Genomic DNA, 19195 nt, shown 5'->3' on the forward strand with positions numbered 1-19195 from the left:
TGCACAGAATCCCTTCCGCAGGAGCCTGTTCTGAATCCCAGGGCAGACCCCCCCCCGCCTGGGCTGGGTTCTGCCATCCTTCCCTCCACCTGAAGAGGTGAAGTGGGGCTTCCTCTCAAAGCCTGGGGCTCTCCACCAGTGACCCCTTCCTCATCCTGGGCTCTAACTGGGCACTATGTATCAGAGTAATATGAACTAAAGCTCAGTTGTCCAAGGTGCCCAAGGTTAGGAATGCCGAACATTCGCCTCTCTGCAGGCCCAGATCCCGAAGCGCCGTGCAATCAGCTGGTGAACCTGCTGCTGCTGGGTCTTCTCTCGAATACTCTCATAGCTGGGCAGGCGAGCCAGCTGCCACAGGGGCAGCTGGTAGCTGCTGGGAAGCCACGCACAGAATAGCCCTGTGACCAAGAAAAGCTGAAGGGGGGCAGGCAGGCACACATGACCCTTTAGCTTCCATCCAGACCTTCTTCCCCAGGGTGAGTCTGAGATTGGGGTACCACTCGGCCTACGCTCCCAGAAGTCTCTAGGCATCATCCCATCCCTAGCCACCCTAAGCCCCTGGCCTGACTTCAGCCTCCCTTCCCTTTCCCTCCCTTGCCCCCCCCCCCCACCCCCCGCAACATCTCCTTGCTGACTCCCGGGTGACAGCCCCAAGGATCCTCCCTCACGTGTGTCCCCTGGGAATCTCAGCAGCTTCCCACTGCCTGGACTTCGCTAGGGTGTCCCGTGGTATGGAAGCAGGGAGGGTGGCCGTCCTGGGGAGCATGAAGGATGACTGAGTAAATTCAGGATTTGGGGTCAGCAAGCAAGAGAGCAGAGCCCAACCCCTTCTGTCCCTATGGCTCTTTCCCCTCTAGTTGTCTCCAGGCCAAGGCACAGAGCTCAATCCTCTGCATTTCGGAGATGCACCCGGTGTAGAGATCCCAGTCCTCTCTGACCACTAGCTCATTCTCACATGGTCTGGCAGCCAGCTCTGATGACCTGTGAGAGTCAGAGAAAGCCTCCTCCTCCTGCCCTGGGGAGGTTGCAGGTCAGACAATTCCTTTTGCTCTCTGTACCTAGGCTCCCATACGGTATCCTGTCCCTGGGGAGCGGCCTGACTGTAGTCACCACCTCTCTCCAGTGAAGGCAGCGCTCTGGGCTTTCCCCTGGGAACTAGGGAGAGGGTGGGCCTCCAGTTGCTTGTAGAGCTGGGATGAGACCATTGTCCTCACCAGCAGCTCCCAGCACTGGGTCCCAGTTAACAATAACCAGGCAGGATGCTGACAACGTTATTAACCTTTTCCATGCTGATGCTCTGGCCCCAAGGGAACCCAGGCTGGGAGTGCAGAGTCCATAACGCTACCTCTCCCCCCGTCCCCAGGGGCACAGGTCAAGGGTCCAGCCTGGACCTGGCACGCACAGGCCCACCTCACCTCCTCACATTGGAATCCCGCTCCAGAAGTTTAGTAGGGTTGAGCTGGCCAGTCTGACATCAGCTTGACAGGCAGGGGAGACTGGGGTGCGGGCAGCTCCCCTTTTGCTGCCGCATCAACCCCCTGCGGGCAGAGATTTATTTAGGAGAGCGATGTAGCTTTATCCTGTCTCTTTCTTCAGTTCGGGGAAGTGATGTGTGTAAGGAGTTTAGAGAGGGACAAACTTGAGGAGAAGGAACTTGTGGCACCCTTAGAAGCTGTGAGTCTGAAGGGAAAGGGGAGGACTCCAGAGCCTGAACTCTGACCCCAGTGCCCAGCCCCTTCTCCACTATGGCAGACTGTGGCATCTCAGAACTCGGCAGGGAAGGGACTAGCCATACGCAGCATTCTTCCCAAGTGGCTTGCCCTAGGTGACCCTATAGATGAAGAGGCTGGGCTTCTGGCCTACAGTGAGGGGTCAAGGGTACATCTGATCCAACCCTGGGACTCAGGACAGTAGTAGGTACTCACCAGTGGCCACAACTAGGACGAGGAAGGAGGCTAGTGCCCATGGTGGTCTCTGCATGCAGAACAGCAGTGGCAGAGGGGTGCCAAGACAGGGCGTCGGCCTTGAGCCACCTTGAAGGCAGTCGGCAGGGCCACAGGACTGCTCTGTCACCAGGCCACCCCCAGCCCGGGAACTCTGGCCCAGAGGAGCAACTGCATTCGAGGCAGGGTATCTGTGAGCAGGTCTGCCCCTGCCGGTCCTGCCAGTACGGTGCCAGGACCTCCTGTCCCACAGAGGGCGCTCCCCTCTGTGGACCTGGCAGCCACCAAGTCCCCTCTACAACCTTCAGAAGGGGTTTTGGCAGGAATGGGCTCAGCTTCTTCTACACCCCATGGCCAGCCAGGGGAGCTCCAACTGGCCCAGACCTCTGTACTCCTCCGTTCCAGATCGCCTCGCAGGAACTCTGGCCCGCCACTTCCCATTGGCCCAGGTAACTGGGCTCCGGATGCCAACTGGCTGTCCTCTGGTCTCTGCTCCTGCCTCTAAGGGAACCGAGGCGTCCATGGTTGCTCTGGAAACCGGGCATGGGCCACAAAATACAAAAGCCTCTCTGCGAGGGATCTCCCCCCTCCTTCCAAAGGAATTATCCCAGCAGCCTAGGGGTCCAGCCTGCCCCAGAAGACCCCCACCCCCACCCCGTCCACATCCTGCCTGCCCTGAATCCTGATCTTGACCCCAGGGGCCCCACCAGGAGAGAATTTCAAAGAAGCCTCAAAAAGCCCAAGCCTCCAGGTTGAGCTCACCCTACAGACAGATGGGGGTGAGGAACACGGCGGAGAAGCTGCACTCACTCTTGCCTCAGTGGTTTGCACAGCAGAGAGGACAGGAGAGGAGAGCTGCCTTCTGAACCAGCCCAGGTCCTGCAATGCTTCCAGCTCAGGAGGCCAAAGCAGGCCCGCCAGAGCAGTGCGGGTGGAGCTGGCCTGCACATTAGAGTCTCCTGGGGGGAGGGGCGACTGCTCAGGTCGGGATCTTAGGGTTCATGAGTTTGAGCCCCGCATTGGTCTCTGCATCGGTCTCTGCTCTGAAGGTGTGGAGCCTGCTTGGGATTCTGTCTCTCCTCCTCTCTGACCTTCCCCCGCCTGTGCACACAGGCACAGTCTCTCGCGCTCTCTCTCAAAATAAACAATCTCCTGGGGGAGCTTTGAGCCCATACTTTCCCTGGGTTCCCTCCTCACACCAATGAACTCTGAACCCTCAGTCAGGATGCCAGGCCACTAGGCTAAAAGTGCAAACTCAGAACGCCCACACCCGGGGACAGTCCAGAGTAATAAGTAACAGAGGGCCTGGTGTGATGGGGTGAGTGTGGCAGGGGCCAAGATGGCGCTCACGCCCCCCCAAGTTAAAGAGACAAGACTTTGGAAACTGTTGCACTAAGCCTAACAGCAGCACAGCCCGGGTGAAACCTGCCCGCTGGACGGCAAGTCCTCAGCCAGCAGAGTCTCATGTTCTGACCCTTACTGCCTGTGCGTAACAGGCTGGGCCCAGTTAGCAATTTTTCTTTTTATCGACCTGAGAGTCGATGTGAAAAGAAAAAAAAAAAAAATTCTAGAGAATCGGAGGGGAGTTTCAGATGTTCACAAAAAAAGCAGCCGGAAAGAAAGTCATCCTAGCCCCTAACCCGAGCACTATTTCCTGGGAGATCCTACTATGGGCTCCTTCCTGGTTCGCCGCCCTAAGGACAGCAGCAGGGTGTAGTGAGTGGTTCGGAGGCAGGAGGCAGGCGTCTGTGAGGCTTGCTGCCACCACCTGATAGCTGTGGGCTCGTCATTCCAGTTTCCTAATGTGCTACATGCTACATGCTGGTAATAAAAGTTCCTGCCTCACAGGTTGGGAGGATGCCACAGGACGCCACCTGCAGGGTCAGCACGCGGACTGCAAGCACAACCCCAGGGCTGTTCCTGGCAGGCAGGGGTGCCCTCTTCTGGCAACTAGGAAAACTGGGCGTGAGGCCGCCTAGGCAGGAACTGAGCCCTTTGTCCCCAGGCGTGATGTTAGGACGGTTTTAAAGGTCTGAGAAACCCTCGCGCCTGCATTAAGTAAGGTGTGAGGAGCTGATACGGAGCCCTTGCTGACAACGGAGGGAGAGTTGGAGGGAGAAAAGCCTTGGGCAGAGGAGGGAGGCTGGACAGACCTTTCCAGCCTGGCCCTCCCAGGTCTTAGGGCCGTGGCTCTTGCCCCTAAAGCTCCAACAGTAACGATCAGGCGTGGCTGGGGCTGCCTCCATTCTCAAGGATGCTCCATAACTCAGAGCTGGGCAGGAGAGTGAGGAGGGCTTGTGGGATGGGCCCTCATTATGCCAACGGCAAAGAAGCCAGCATCTGCAGGGAAGCGCTGGGTCAGGACCCATGAGAACTGAACTGGCTTTTGTGCCGCCCTACTGGGTGGCAATGTGCAAGTCTCCCAAGCCTCTCTGGGCCTGCTTAGCCCCCAGAAAAAGAGGGAGCTGCTTCAGATGGGTTCTTGTATCCCTTCTGGCTCTTGGATTCTTAAACCGTTCCCACTCTAGGCAAATGGGACCTCCACCTTCTCACGGCTGCCAAGATATACCAGCGAAGACGTTTCCAAGGCCCGACAGTGATGGCTTCCCGACACCCAGGAGGAAAAACACAGAGGCTCGACTTAGAGAGATAGAGATATATTTCTTCTGTTGCATATTTCAGACTTCACACTGAGCGTCAGGCACAATGCTGTTCTAGGTTCTTCTGAGAGCCCTGACAGAGCCTTCTTCCCACACTGCTTGTGAGGGCTCGCCCTCCCGGGCGGGAGCCCAGGCCCTGCTTGCAGTTCTGGGTACCTGGGAGACTTTGCATTGGTCTCAGCAGGCCCTGGTGCCCTGTGTTGCCCATCAAGGGGCAGGACATGCTGCAAAGCCCTGGAACCAGCCCCACCCCTTCTTCCACGGTCCCCTGGCTACAAGAGGAGAGGCTGTCCGCTAGAGTCCAGCTCTGCAGCGCTCCCCCGAATCACCTGTTCTCCGGGCCTCAGAGCCTGGCATGGCACTTGCACCCCTGTAGAGCCTCAGCCACGAGCACCACAGGCCTCGGCTGGGAGACGACGCCCTGGAGAGTGAGGCAGGCCCAGCCTCCTCCAGAACAACAACAGATGGGCTCGTCAGGCCCCTGCTCCCCAGAGCCATGGCCCACTTCCTGGAGCTGCCCTGAGCCCTATTGCACAATTTCGTTTCCAGTTCCTCCCCCTACCACCCGTTAAAAACAAAAACAAAAACAAAAACACACACAAAAAAACCCAAGAAACCTAGAAGGAAAAGTGAGGAAGAGTGGGGCGTGGAAGCTGGAGCCCTTCTCCCCACACTCCTGCCAACCTCTGGTCCCCAGCAAAACCATTAGCAGGAAGTATGATGCCCACCTTCGCTGCCGCCCGCGCGGGTTCGTGATGGCTGGCGTGGGTGTGCTGCCTGGGCCTCTGGTTCTTGCTTGTAGGGAGGGGACATCCCTCCGCTGTCTGTAAGGTGCAATTTCCCCCGGGGTCATCCGGAGGTGCTGGCTGGGGCCCTGCTACCTGAGTCGCCCGTCTGCTTTGACGGGCCCCAGCTCTGATTTGGGGTCGGGGAAAACAGAACTCCAGCTGGTCAGTCTGCAGAGCTCCAGGGAGGGGCAGGTGGAGGGGCCCATGGCACACAGTCCGGCCACAGACCAGAAGCCGCTCAGCTCCCCATCTGTCCAGGCCTCAAGTGCCGGGCCCGTGAGCTCCGCGTGCCGGCGGGCGGCCTCCTCCGCGGGCTCTGGCTGAGGCAGGTTCAGGATGCCGCTGAGGCCCTGGAAACTCTGCTCCATATACTCGTTGTGAGGTGGCCCGGCGTGCAGCCAGCTGGCGTCATCTGGTGGCGGGGGGGGGGGGGGGGGGGGGCCACAGAATAGGGGGTAAGCATGCCCCCCCCAACTGAGGCCACGAAGGCCAGACTCTTGAGATTCAGGTCTGGGCACCCCCACTTCTGTCCCAACTCTACCACTGAGTCACGTACGGCTGAGTGACCTATGACCTCGGGCTCATCTGCCGAACCTTCTGTGCCTGTAAAACTGTTAGTTTGAAAAAATCACGGCGGTCATCTCTGAATCCCCAACTTGGGGATTAAGTAGAACGGTGGGTTCAAGGCACGACGGATGATAAGGTGACGTTCCTGTAGTGGTCTGGTCTGTGTCCCCTGTGCCCCTTCTCAACCACCTCCAGTGGCTCCCAGAGCCATGAACGGCCCCCCACTCAGGCCCTCAGCTCTGGGGCCCAGCTCGCTTGTCCAGCCTCCCTTCCCACCGCTCCTTACATCCTACTCCTGCGACTCTCTGTTCCCCTTGTGCACCAGACACCTCAGCTTAGGACAGCCCTTCTCTGTCTATGAAATTCCAGTCCATCAAGGCTCAGCTCCAACAGCGGCCTCCATCTGTCCCCATCTCCTGCATCAGGCTGGGAGTCCCAGGAGAGCAGGGGTGCGGCTTGTCTGCTCTGGATCTGCCACAGCGCCCCCCACCCTTCCTTCTCTAGATTACCCCTGCTCTGACCCACTTTCTCTGTGATAAGATGTAGCCGGAGGAAGGGAACCTCTACCTACCCATTGAGCACCTGCTCACCTACTGGATACGGGCTATTTTCACCCACATACTCGTCCCTCACATCTCCCGAGCGGTGGCTGTACTAGGCCCCTCTCGAGGGAACCTGCAGTCTCTGCCTGTGTTCAGAGCCTGCTCGCTTAGCCTCAGCCAAGTGGGGGGTGGGCCACGTGACCCTGCCCACCCAGCCACACAACGGACTGAGGGCCAATCGGATCTGCCGTCCCAAGAATGAGGAGCGGGGGCCCCAAGAGGCCCTGGTTAGTTTCTGCTGCGCTGAGAGGCCACGTATCATGTACTGAGAAGCCAGAGCCTGAGGCTGCCACACAGACGGGACAGGATGAGGGACAAGATGGCCCCACAGAGACAGACAAAGCACCTCCGGTTCCCGGTGAAACCCGAGACGTTTCCTGGGTTCTGGGGGACCACCCTGCATTCTTCCAACAATTTTCCCTTTGTACTTGAGCTAGTTTGAGGGGACTTGTGTTGCACACACCCAGGAGGTCTCCAATAGTTGTACCACTCCTACCTTACACGTAGTAAGACTGGGGCTCAGGAGGCCAAATAATTCGCCAAGGATAAAGGACCAAGTAAAGTGTCAGCTACACCTCACAGCCAAGTCTGCCTGACTCCAAAGCTTGCCTCTCTACCCTACCTCAGTGCGGGGACACTGAGGGCCAGACCATCAGGGCCCCAACCCTGCCTCTTTCCCTACTCGAGGGTCAGCTCTGATGGTCAGCTTTTCGGGGTCACCTGCCAGGCAAATCCTATTCTATCCGGCTTCTGGGCCTAGATCCTTACCTTTCCTGAGAGGTAGTTTGCGGTTGAAGGTCAAGGGCAGCACGAGGAAGCGGGTCTCGCCCAGGGGTTCCCAGAATTGAAGCAGTCGAACAGTCCAGGCCCCTGGCCGCAGGGGCCGGCTCAGTGGGGGCTTGTACTGCGTGACCTCGGTGTCCGCGTCTACCGCGATGTCGTAAGATGTGGCCACCACGTAGGTGGGGTCAATCCACACCACGGTGGCCGTGAGGTTGGGGCCCCGGGCCCAGCGCTGCATGGCCACAGGCTCGTCCAGCGGCCCCAGCAACCCCCCAAAGTTCCGGAAAAGACGCTCCTTGGGGTCCCACTCGGTGCCGACCTGTAGGGAGGGAGGCAGCTGGGCAGGAGCCTGGGGAGAAAGTCCTCTCTACTCTGATGCTGCCTCTAACTCTCTGTGTGACCTCAGGCCAGGCACTGTATCTTTCTGGGCCTCAGTTTCCCCATTTGCAAAACGAAGGGCTTGGACTAGGATTTCCTCAGTATCTTTCTCAGCTCTCGGATTTGTTCTACACTCCTGTACTGGCTTGCTCTGCAGTGGTGGGGGCGGTAAGGCAGAGATGAAGTTTGAGGTCCTGCCCAGAGACCATCTCCACACAAAGCCAAGGCCTCTAAGAGCAAGAGGACACTCAAACGTCTAACGGAATATCAAAGTCCCTCCAGAAGAAAATCACTGTAGTTTCTGAAGCCTGGGCTCGTGTCGTAGAGCAGCTACGGTCCCCTCCCTGCTCACTGCACGTCCTCGGCGCACCCCAAGTGGGGAGGTGCTTCTCAGTGTGCGCATGCGGGGGAGACACAGGCATGAGCGCAGGGCATCACCAGGGTTCCATCACGGGGAAAGAGCCCATGGACTCAGTCCTGAGAGGCCCAGCCCAGTCCTTCTCCCTCCCTTGAGGTCTGTCCCTCTCTTCCCACTACCCTGAGTCTTGCTGGGGGTCGGGAGAAAGCAAGGGGGAGGACCTGTCCCACCTCCAAACTCTGGAGCCGGCTGGCCTGGTCACTGCGCCCCAACAGCTTCAGCGACCCCTGGGGCATCAGCCACATCTCAAGCGTCTCTGCCGGCCCCTGGGCTGAGGGTTGCACCGGCTGTGTCACCAGGTAGCCCTGGAAATGGTCGTCATAGAAATACAGGTGCACGCTGGACGGCAAGCCCCTGGGCTCAAACCTAAGAAGGTTCCAGCAGGGAGAAAGGGAGATGCCATCAGCACACCCGACTGGCCTGGAGTCCCAGGGAGGGGGCTCTGAGGAGTCCCGTCCCCAGGCGCTTCCTTCGCCCCAAATCTCACGCCCCCAGCACCTGCACGCCTGGCTCTTGCCTTTCTCCCTGCCTCAGACTGGGGGCTCCCTGGGGCAGGGGCTGTCGCTTTCTGACTGACCTCCCCACGGGGCACCCTGAGGACCTGAGCTATGTCAAAAGGAGGCCTCACCTGCAGAGGGGGGTGGCCAGCGGGGGTGCAGCGGCGGCAGCATGGCGCAGGCTGAGGCGGACAAAGGCGTTGTAAGCGGTGAGCATCACATCGCTGAGCCCACTGGGGCCGTCGGCCGCGTCGTACGTGTTCTCCCAGTAGGCCTTGAGGGCCGGCGTGCCCGGGGGGGTAGCTGCCATACAGGTGGAAGTCCAGGATTTCCAGTACCTCCTGGTTCACAGTCGACTCAAACTTCCGGGCGAAGAAGGTGGGTCTGGAGACTTGCTGCAGCGGGAGAGGTAAGGAGGGTGAAGGGGTCCGGAGGCCCCTTCAGATGGCGTGGCTGGAGTGGGGGCCCTCCCCGGCCTCTTGGGGCCCTTCCTGCTGCCGCGGGAAGCCCCCTGGAGCCCCAGGCGCTGCTCCAGGGGAGGCCCCCCCCAGATGCTCGGGTGGGCTCACCCTGAATCCCTTCCGACCCTGGGAAGCACGCAGAGAGGCTGGGGCAGGGGCCACGGGGAAGCACCTGCAGCCGGAGGAAGTCCTGTGGCTTGAAGTCGTTGGGGGAGCAGCCGCACCAGTCCACGATGTGCTTGTACTGGCACTTGCAGCCCAGCCTGCGGTTCCAGTTGGTGACCCGCAGGTTGTTGTCCACGAGGCTCTCGCAGGCTGGGCTGTTCTCCAGCACCGTGTGGAAGAAGGACTGTGGGGGGGGGGGGGGGGGGCGGGGCAGGGGGGAGGGTGAGCCTCGGGCACCCCGTCACGCAGCCTCCCTGGCCTCGCCGGGGACCTGGGCCACCCACCTCCGCAGGGAGCAGCGTGTAGGTGTAGAACTGGCGCAACTGGGCCACCAGCGGGTCGTCCGTGTACACCACGTACTCCACAAAGCCGCGCGTCAGCACGAACCAGTCAGAGCCGCCATCCACCACGATGCCCGCCGGGATCTGCCGCTCGCCCAGGCGCCACATGTGCGAGTCACATTCATGGAAGAGCCGGTCTAGGCCCTGTTTCTTGATGAACCTGCGGGTGGCAGACGAGCTCGCTCGGGCACCTTGGGACCAGTGGGCCTCAGTCTGTGGTTGGTTTGTAGGCTTTGCAAACCGGCCGTGTGTGGGAGGGGCTCTGACGAGCCCCCTGGCCGGGCACCCCCCCCCTGCCGCCCCGCCCCCTCACCTGGAGTTGTCCCGGCCATGTGACTTGAGGAAGTTCTTGTCCCGGTTCTTAGACAGGAAAGCCACCAGCTCCTCGTTTGTCCTAGAGAAGGGAAGGGGTGTGGGTGGTGTGGGTAGGGGGCCTGGCTCAGGCCCGGGGCACAGCCCCCTCAGCACCCTCTGCCTTCCCTCCCCACCCCTGCCTGCCTCATGGAGAGCTATCCTAGCCACTGGCCCTGCCCCCGGATGATGCTCCGGGGTGGGGGCACCCACAGCCTCCCTCCGCCCCTTGCCCTCTCAGCTAGCGCCCAGGTCCGGGCCTCTGCCTGCTCCCTGGTCCCTTGTCACTCTCAGTCCTGACATCACCTTTCACCAGCCCCTCTCCGAACACATGGCTGTGGTCCAGGGACCGGAATGAGGCTGGGTGTGGGGGGGGTGGGGGGAAGGGAAGGAGTCTATCAGGCCCCTCCCACCCCAAGCACCCCCAAGGGCCGCCCTCTGCTCTGCGGGATTCAGAGCACTGCCCCGCACCTGGTCGGGTAGTCGGTGGCACTGAGGTTGATGAAGAAGTCCCAGGCCCAGCCGGGCACCTCCAGCAGGTCCCGCATGCTGCGCAGATACATCCTCAGCAGGCTGGCCCCGCCCCAAATGGTGACCATGCGCCAGGGCGTCACCCGCACATTATCGTACCGCCGGGCCAGCTCTACCACCTCGCGGTGCAGGTAGTTGGAACGCTGGGGGCAGGTGGGCGAGACTCAGTAGCCATAGGGGACCCCCAGTATCACAGCCTCCCCCACTCCATCCCACCCCACCCCTGGGGACAAGTGACGTGGAATGGAGAGAGCACCGGGCAGGACTCAGCTCCTAACTGGCTATGTCGCCTTGTGCTGGCCATTCCCCATGTTCTAGGCCTGCTCGCCTCTCTCCGGGCCACCTGAGCAGATCAGAGACCCTGTCCATCTGTGACCTTCTGGGTCTTGGTGCCGCTCGCTCAGATGCCTGTGTGGTTACCCCCCGCCCCCCCCGCCCCCCCAACAGTACCTTGTCTACGTGGATGTAAAAGAAATGCTGCTCATGGTAGACAGCCTTGAGGAGACGCTTTAGCTGGCGGATGGCACGGCCGTGAACCACCAGCATGTAGGCGATTCGGACCGGGGGGCCGTCCACGGGCTGCTGGGCCCGGACTTCGTCCCACTGGATCCCGGGGCTCATCTTCCCTGAGAGGAGAGACCAGGGGCATCAGTGAGGCCCCTCCCCAGGCCACGGGGCGGGGGCGAGATGGGAAGAGGGACCGCCCGCCCGACGCTCCCTGGTCCCAGCGCTGCCTCTGCCACTCAGCACAGGTTGTCACCGGCTTAGCCAGGGAGGTGAGCCCCTCTGAGCCTTCTTCCTCTGAGAAATGAGGTGAAGACCCTGCCACCCCTGCGCCCGTGCCTGTCTCGTACTCTTACCAGCCAGCTGGCAGTGCCGGGGCACAGCCTTGGGCATGAGGCTCCCAGCCTGGTGCAGGCACACCACGTTGGCGATCTCCTGCTGGCACTGCTTGGAGCTGGCCCGGGCCAGGGCAGACAGCGCGTCCTTGCCCACAATCTCACACTTGGGGGTGAAGCCGTTGTCCGTGGGCTGGGAGGCGCCCTCCACGCTCCCCGTGTCTCCGTGTGGCGGGAAGCCAGCTGCCCCGACCAGCGCCTCCCCGGCTGCTGCCCCACTGAGGTTCTGGCGGCCTGGGGCCTCCGGGGGTGGGGCTGGCGGGACCCGGCGGTTGGCTCTGTGCCGGCTGGTCACGGCCCGTACCACCTTGGCCACGGGCATGCCGGGGCTCTCAGCGCGACCCCGCCAGCGCCCATGTCTTCTGCCCGCGCTGCCCCGCCGCCCAGCTGAACTGTCTGTGTCCTTGGAGCCCTCGCTGGGGTCCAGCGGCCGCGGCTTTCTCTGCCTTCCTTTCTGTAAGAGACAGGCAAACACAGGTCACAGGGACGGTCACCCTCCTCCTGCTCCCTTAGCTCCCTGCTGGCCCCTGCCACCCTGCACCCAGTGAGTGCTCCTCACGGGAGGACTCTGCACGAGCAACAATGTCCGCCGAGGGGCTTCTCCAACCAGCTGGCCGAAGAAGTGCCATCCTACCTCCACGGCACCACTGCACCCCTGTCCCCACATGCCCAGACCACAGGGCACCTGTGCGTCCCCCCTGTGCTTGGGCATCAAATACCACCCTCTTTCCCAGCAAATACGATGTCCGCGTATGTCACAAAAGAAGGGTGGGCGGGCCCGGCCGAGGACGCCAGGGTCGCACCCAGGCCTGGCTCGGAAGAGACAGGAAGAAAGCATCCCGTCAACTACAGCGTTTCCACGTGGGAGTGTGGAGGCCGTGCGAGTGAATGGACCGTGCCTGGTGGGGGGCGGGGGGGGAGACACCGTATTCGTTGGGCTCTCTGGGAGGCAGAGACCAAGAGGGAGTCAGAGTGTGTGACTTTCCCTGGGGGGTAAGACCCGTGGGTGATGCGGGGGCGGGAGCCGGAGCTGGGCCGGCAAAGCCGTCAGACCACCGAGCAGGCCTGACTCCGGTGTTAGGAGGGGGGCAGAAGGAAGGGCTTCAGGCAACGGCGCAGCTCGGAGGGAGCCGTGGCCAGCTAATGCGAATGGCGTGGACCACTGCCCCATGCCGTCACTGGCCGGAGGGCTGAGGCCGAGCCTCAAGGCGCCCGCAGCTGGAGGCCGGCCCCTCACCGCTCCTCTCGGTGGGTTCTCTCCCGGAGGGAAATCTGTCCCGGCCACCTCACCCTGCTTCCTGGCTCCCCTGCCTCTTCTCAGACGGGCACTCTCTTCCCAGCTCCCTCTGTCCCCTCCTCCACCCCCCCATCCCTGCACCCCATCCCACCCATCCTTCGTGATCCAGCTCCAAGCCCCCTCGTGCAAACACCCCATTTGCCCCCGAGGGCGCAGGCAGAGCTCCCAGGTGAGAGACTGTCACACCAGCCCCACCTCCCAGCGTCTGGTGGAGTAGGACACCTGGCTGCTGTCTGGCGGCTGAGACGTGGGAAGAGCAGGAGGCACTGTGTGACTGTCCCCCTGGCCACCTACCTCCTCTGAGCAGGTCCCTCAGCTCTAAAGGGGGGAGGGAGGTGTGAGCGTAAGTGAGATAGAGCACAAGAGAGTGTGCTGGAAGGAGCCGTCTCCACCGGCCCTCCGCTGCTCCCTTGTGACCCCTCTGTGGGTCCCCCCAGCCCCCAGCAGTACCGCACAGGCCACAGGCCTTTTCTGGCCTGGCCTTTCAGCAGCATCACCTGCTGGTCCACAGCACCCTCCCTACTCAGCCGCCGGGTGCCCTCCCGGGGTTTCCACGGCCTCCCTGGCCAGTGTCCCTGGTCCCCCTGCTCCTACTCTGGTTTCCCGATGGTCTGTTCCCATCGCAGTAGTAGCCAGTGTTCCTGTTAAAACAAGCCCCGTCTCGCCAACCCCCTGCTCCAAACCACCCCTGGCCTCCCCACCAAGCGTGAAACCCCAAAGCCCCTCCAGGAGCCCACAGAGGCCACAAGAGCTGCGGTCTGGCTGTCCCTCCCACCACCCTCCCCCTCTGACCTCATCTCCTACTAACCTCTCTTCACGCCCACTCTCCTCCAACCACAGTGGCCTTCCCGCTGTCCCTCCACGCCACTGGCCACACACTGTCCCCTGTGCCTGGAATGCCTCCCCCCCCCACAGATGTCTCCATAGCTCATGCCTTGCCCCCTTCAATTCTTTGCTCAGATGGCATCTTCTCAGCAAGGCCCATCCTGACCGCTGCATTTCAACTCCAGCTCTCCCTCAGCCTCCACTTTACCTTCCCCACAGCACTTACTTCCTCCTCTTATCCTATAATGTATCCATATTGTGTTTTCCCGTGTCTCTCCGCTCATAGGAACGCAACCTCCACGAGGACAGGGCTTTCACTGTTTCCTCAACCAGTGCCTTCCAGCGCCCAGAAGCATGTCTGGCAAAGGCAGACACTCCCAAAATATTTGTCGAATGGAGGAATGAATGAATATAAAGTTCTTGAGACAGGCTCAGCATTCAGTAGCTCCTGACATCCTTATTATTACCGCTGTTACTATCACTGGAGGAAGTCAGGAGAGGCGCAAAGGCGCTCAGACATTTTGGACGCTGGGTTGAGTGAATGTTCCCTGCCCCTCCACTCCCTAGGCCCTTTCTCCCCTCCCCTGTCAAAACACGGCAGGCACCTCGCATGGCAGGGTCCGCGCCCCACTCCTCCACCCAGCCGGCCCTCTGATCTCTTGAGAGGTGCCCCATGAGAGCTCCGGGCGTCTGTCCCCGTCTGAGGAGACGCTACAAGAGCGACGGGTAGGGTGGGGAGGGCGCCCTGGCCTGGGCAGCCCCCAGGAAAGGAGAAAGCAGCTCCGTGGCGCTGAGTGTATGTCGACCCGGTGATGGGTGGCCTGGCGGCACGGTGGGCAGAAGTCAGGTGGACAGAGACGGCAGAGCAGCTGTGGGCTCTCGGGGTGGAAGCCAGCACCAGCGAGGCAGGAAGTTGGTCAAGAGGGCAGGGCACGGGGCACACGGCCAGGCTGGCTGCGGTGGGGGACGGGATGTGGGAGGAGATGGGCGGGCTGGTGCCCTGCACTGCAGCAGGGAGCTGGCTGACCCTGAGAAGGTCAATCCCAGAGGAAGCTGGGGGCCCTAGAGGCAGCAGTGAGGACCGGGAGGGGGCCCCTGCTGGGCAGCCAGCCCCCACCTCTGCTCCCTCCCACCAGCGTTCATGGGGGCATCAGCGGGGCCCCTACTTGTGCCCCCAAAGGGACGATCCTCAGTAGCCCGGAGGTCAGGGTCCCCTCTGATTACTGAGGGGGAGGGACTCACCCTCTGACCTGGATGCATTCTGGCCTCCAAGGTGCCTCCTCCCCACTGAGGAGGCATTCAAAGTCCTCTGCCATTTCCTGGCCCTGCAGTCCTGCTTGGCATCCTTCTCTGAGCCTGGGAGGCAGACAACGCAGAATGGCTTACCCCACATCCTACCACCTTCAGACTTCTCAGACGGTGTTTAAAGTTAAGTGGTGAGACCATGTTTGTGAAAGCCTTTAAAGCCGTAAAGTGGCTCTTTGGATGGTAATGGTCAGCCTTGGTCTGCCTTCTAGCCCCTCCACAGATGGACAGAGTGTGCGTCTGAAAGGCACCATCTGACCCCAACGCCGCTGAAACCCCTCCGATACCTTCCCACTTCACTTACAGCAAAACCCCGAGCCCTCCCTAAGGGTCTCTAGGATGTGCCCCAGACTAACTCTTGAACCTTCCTCCAGGGAGCAGGCCACACCCTTCTTCCCATTCCTCGAAGGCACCCAGCTAAGCCCATTCTCCTCAGGGCCTCTGCCCAAACTCGGATGACTGGCTTCTTGAGCTCACATACCACTTCCTGCCAAAGCCTTCCCTCACCAAGCTCCACCAACCCCTTTGACACTGAGTTGCCTTTCTGCTGTCAGTCTCTCCCTGCACTCTGTCTGCCCTTCAGGGCCCAGGCCTTGTCTCCTTTCTTTCTTTCTTTTTTTTAATTTTTTTAATGTTTTATTTATTTTTGAGAGAGAGAGAGAGAGAGAGAGAGAGAGAGGGAAGGGCAGAGGGAAAGGGAGAAACAGAATCTGAAGCAGGCTCTAGGCTCTGAGCTGTCAGCACAGAGCCTGACGCAGGGCTCGAACTCACGAACTGTGAGATCATGACTTGAGCTGAAGTCGGATGCTTAAGCGACTGAGCCACCCAGGCGCCCCTGCTTTGTTTATTTTTGTAGCCCCAGTATTAGCACAGCACCTGCTGCTACTAAGGAGGAGTGAACAAGTGTTTGTTGACTGACTGACTGAATGGCTGGCTGGCTAATGAATCCCTATTCCCAGTGTGTAGCACTGAGATAATAGCAAGAGTTACTTCCTGACGGCTTAGCTTGTGCCAGGAACTCCTGCAAGTTCTTCCCAGGTATCATTTTCATTTTCATTTTTAGTCTTCATAATCACCCAATGAGAGAGGGGCTATTATTACCCCCTCCCGAGAGGGAGCACTGATGAGGACACGGAAAGAGGTTAGGTGATTGGCCCGGGGTCTCCCTGCCACTTAGCAGCAAGGCTGGAAACACACACAGGACGTGGAGGAGCTGGGGCGGTACAACTTCAGCACCCACCTTCCTAAGCTCTATGCTAGGCTGCCTGGAAAGCCTTGAGCTCTAGCGAGGTGGCCGCTGAAGGGGTCCAAGCACCAATGGCTGCCTGGACCGCCCAACGTTTAGGTCATCGGGCATCGTTTCTGTTCCAGTCCAGTCCAGCCCTGTCAGCTTCTACCAGGAACCTGGGAGAAGGAGGTGGGGTGGTGGGACCCCAACTGCTCTACTCCCCAGTTCTCCGCCCCAGGCTATGGGCAGGGCAGCCGGGATTTGAGGCCTGGACAATCTCTTAGCCCATTGGGAGACTCACGGAGCCACGCAGCTCAGGGCCATTTGTTTCTGAGAAGCTTCCGATGCTGTGCCACAGCCCTCCCCACAGTGGTCACTGGCGTCTACTCACAGACTCCAGGATCAGAGGGTTCCCTAACTGCCTCAGCAGCCTAGGGCGCCTGGGAACATCTCATCTGCCCAGTCTCCTCACACTGACCCCCAAACACTCTTCGTCTTCCTCCTACTTATGGGTCCACACAGAACAAGCTCACTCCCTTTGGGTGTCACAGAGCCAGCCTCCCCCCCTCCACCCCACCCCCCCCCCTCTGCTCCTCTTGGAGTTGTGGTCTCACCTGACTCTGTTCCAGCTCCTTCACCCTCCCAGCCTCTTGGTTCTCCCCAGAAAGGCAAGGGCAGCCCTTCTCCCAGTCTCCATACCAGGCCTTCCTGACCACTGAGATGCCGTAAGGGGAAGTGAACATGGAGCCTCTCTTGGCCTTCTGACTGCCAGGTGGAGAGGCCCAAGAGGAGATGCCAAGCAGAGTGTCTGACTCAGAGCCCTAGAGGCACCAGAACCGACGGGGTGGGGGTAGGGGCAGGGAAGCCTTGTCCTCTGGTCCACAGCTTAGGACCAGGGTTTGGACCCTCTAGAATGGCCTCAGACCCCACTGGACCCTTCCTGAACACCCTGGGAGGGGATGTGTATGGGCCTCCAGCTGAACCCAGCCACGAGTGAGTGACACCCTCAAGGCAGGGACCTGGGTACTGAGCTGGACAGGTTTGTCCCTGCTCCCGGGCCTGAGTCTCTGCTGAACCAGCTGATGCCGTCCCCATTCCCTAAGGGCTAGAGGCCCCCCTGACTCCCCCCACCCCCATTCCCTAATGTCCTGAGGCCACTCACCGGCTCACTTCTCCCGACCATCTCCTCCTGAAGACCCACGACTTTTCTTCAGACCCCAGGCTAAGAAAACCACACCTGGGGGACACACTCCCAGTTCTCTTCCTCGGGGTCACTCCCTGTTCCCTCAGTTGCTGTACTGAGTTCCAGCCCAGGGCTCAACCTCCCCATTGGCGGCAGCCCGTCAGGCGCAGCTGGGCGCCGATGCCCGGGGTCCCTCGGCCCCGCTCCTCCGCCTACGACACGCACACCCCCGCCCCCTCCCAACTTCAGAAAGTTTGGCCTGGGGCTCCCCACCTCCGAGCAGGCTCGGGCCCGGCCCCGCCTCCCGGTCCTGCTCCCCGCGCCTGACCTTCATAGCTCCCCGGGACGGAGACCACCCCACCGATACCCGCTCCTCCCGCCCCGGCCCCCTGCCCGCCCGAGGCCCGGGCCTCCGGGTCACGCACCGCCTCCGCGCGCAGTCCCTGGGGCCCTCCTGGGAAAGGGGCACCAGGGGTCTGATGTCCTGCTCCCCGCGGCCGCCCGCGCCAGCACGCACGCGGCCGGTGCCCCACTTCCCTGGCCCGGGCCGCCCGCAGCCCCGCCAGGACCCCGCGCGCCCCCGCGCCCGGCCTGCCCGCCTGCCCGCCCGGCCGTCGGAGCACCTCGCCCGGCTCGTCTTCCTCCAGGCCGCTGAAGCTCCACACCACCAGGCCCTGCAGCAGCAGGATGGCCAGCGCCGTGGCGATCGCCAGCTTGTAGCGCCGCACCAGCTTCTGCACCCGCGCGCTCGCCACCATCTTCCTGCCCGGGACGCGGGGCGCGCGCCCAGCCCTGCAACCCGGCCGCGGGCGCGCGCCTGGGCGCGGACGGAGCCGGTGGGCCCCCCCCATAGGAGGCGGGCCTGGCGCGCGCCGGGGCGGGGCGGGGCAGGGGGCGGGGTCCACGGGCCAGAAATGCCGCGCCCCGCAGGCCAGGGGCGGAGCCTGGGGTCGCAGAGCCGCGGGCCCGGCCCGTGCGGGGTCAGCCTCCCTGGTGGTGCCTCCCCGGTCTTCGTCCGTGGCCCGGTCCCCGTGGGCGCACACCTGCTCCAGGATGGCAAGCCGGCTTGCGGAGAGGTCTGCGGCCCGACCTCTGTCTTGCTCGCCGCCTGGTGTCGCGGGAGGTGGGGCAACTCAGCCCCCTGCTGATCAGCTCTCCGCCCTGGGCGCGCAGAGAATGCTAAAGCTCCCAGAAATGCCGAGTTGAGAGAGTGTATAAACGCCACAGGCCCCTGCTTAGAAACCCTGGAGGGCCGCGCCCACGGGGCAAAGTCTAACCCCCTTGACTGGCACCCGAGGCTTTGCACAGAGCCTCGTTTCCTCTTGCCTCTTCTTTTCATCCTAAGGATCTTAAGGCCTCTACTGGAGTCGGGGGTTCTCAAATTCTAGGGTTCATCGGATGCTCCTGGAGGACCATGATAGGTTCCCACCCCAAAATTTCTGCTTTGGTAGGTCGGGAGTGGGGCCCCGAGATTTAGAATTTTCAACAAGTTCCCGGGTGATGCCGATGCTGCTAGTCTGGGGTTACACCTGGAGAACCATTAGACCTTTGCATATCTGATCTCTTTGCCAAGTGCTAGCAGATGTTGCCTGCCTCCTTCCGCCTCCCCATCAGTGACATCCCTCCCACCAAGTGCTTCCCCAACACTGTGCAGTTGAGCACTAACTACATAGCGGGTCGTGATTTCTCTGGGATCCTGCCTCATTCACCTTTGAATTCTTGGCTTGACATTGGACACCTAGCAGTGCTCAAGAAATGTTTCAAAAGAAAGAGGAGGCGAAGCCCAACTTGCTGTTTAACCAGCTGACCCTAACAGTTTTTGAGAGTCTGGCATGTTCAAGCACAGTGTAGACAAGGTCTAAACACCCACAGCCCTCCCCTGAACCTGGCATGTCCACAGAGAGAGGGCCAAGAGGAGGGAAAGCGGTGCCCACCGAAAAGTGCATGCCCAGCCAATGCCAAACACCGTGGGG

General features: G+C 61.2%; 1 protein-coding gene across 1 annotated transcript; it reads right to left on the reverse strand.

Annotated features, from left to right (window-relative positions):
- Window positions 1-2669: 2669 nt before the first annotated feature.
- XYLT2 (xylosyltransferase 2) lies at window positions 2670-18051 on the reverse strand. The gene is given in 12 exon segments (XM_049635851.1): window positions 2670-5803; window positions 7329-7662; window positions 8310-8505; window positions 8768-8934; window positions 8936-9031; window positions 9270-9446; window positions 9547-9763; window positions 9917-9997; window positions 10426-10628; window positions 10936-11111; window positions 11346-11838; window positions 17846-18051. Coding segments are annotated over 12 exon segments (2598 nt in total). The 5' UTR covers window positions 17981-18051; the 3' UTR covers window positions 2670-5480.
- Window positions 18052-19195: the final 1144 nt, after the last annotated feature.

This window comes from Panthera uncia, chromosome E1 (assembly GCF_023721935.1).
Source record: "Panthera uncia isolate 11264 chromosome E1, Puncia_PCG_1.0, whole genome shotgun sequence".
Lineage (NCBI taxonomy): Eukaryota > Metazoa > Chordata > Mammalia > Carnivora > Felidae > Panthera > Panthera uncia.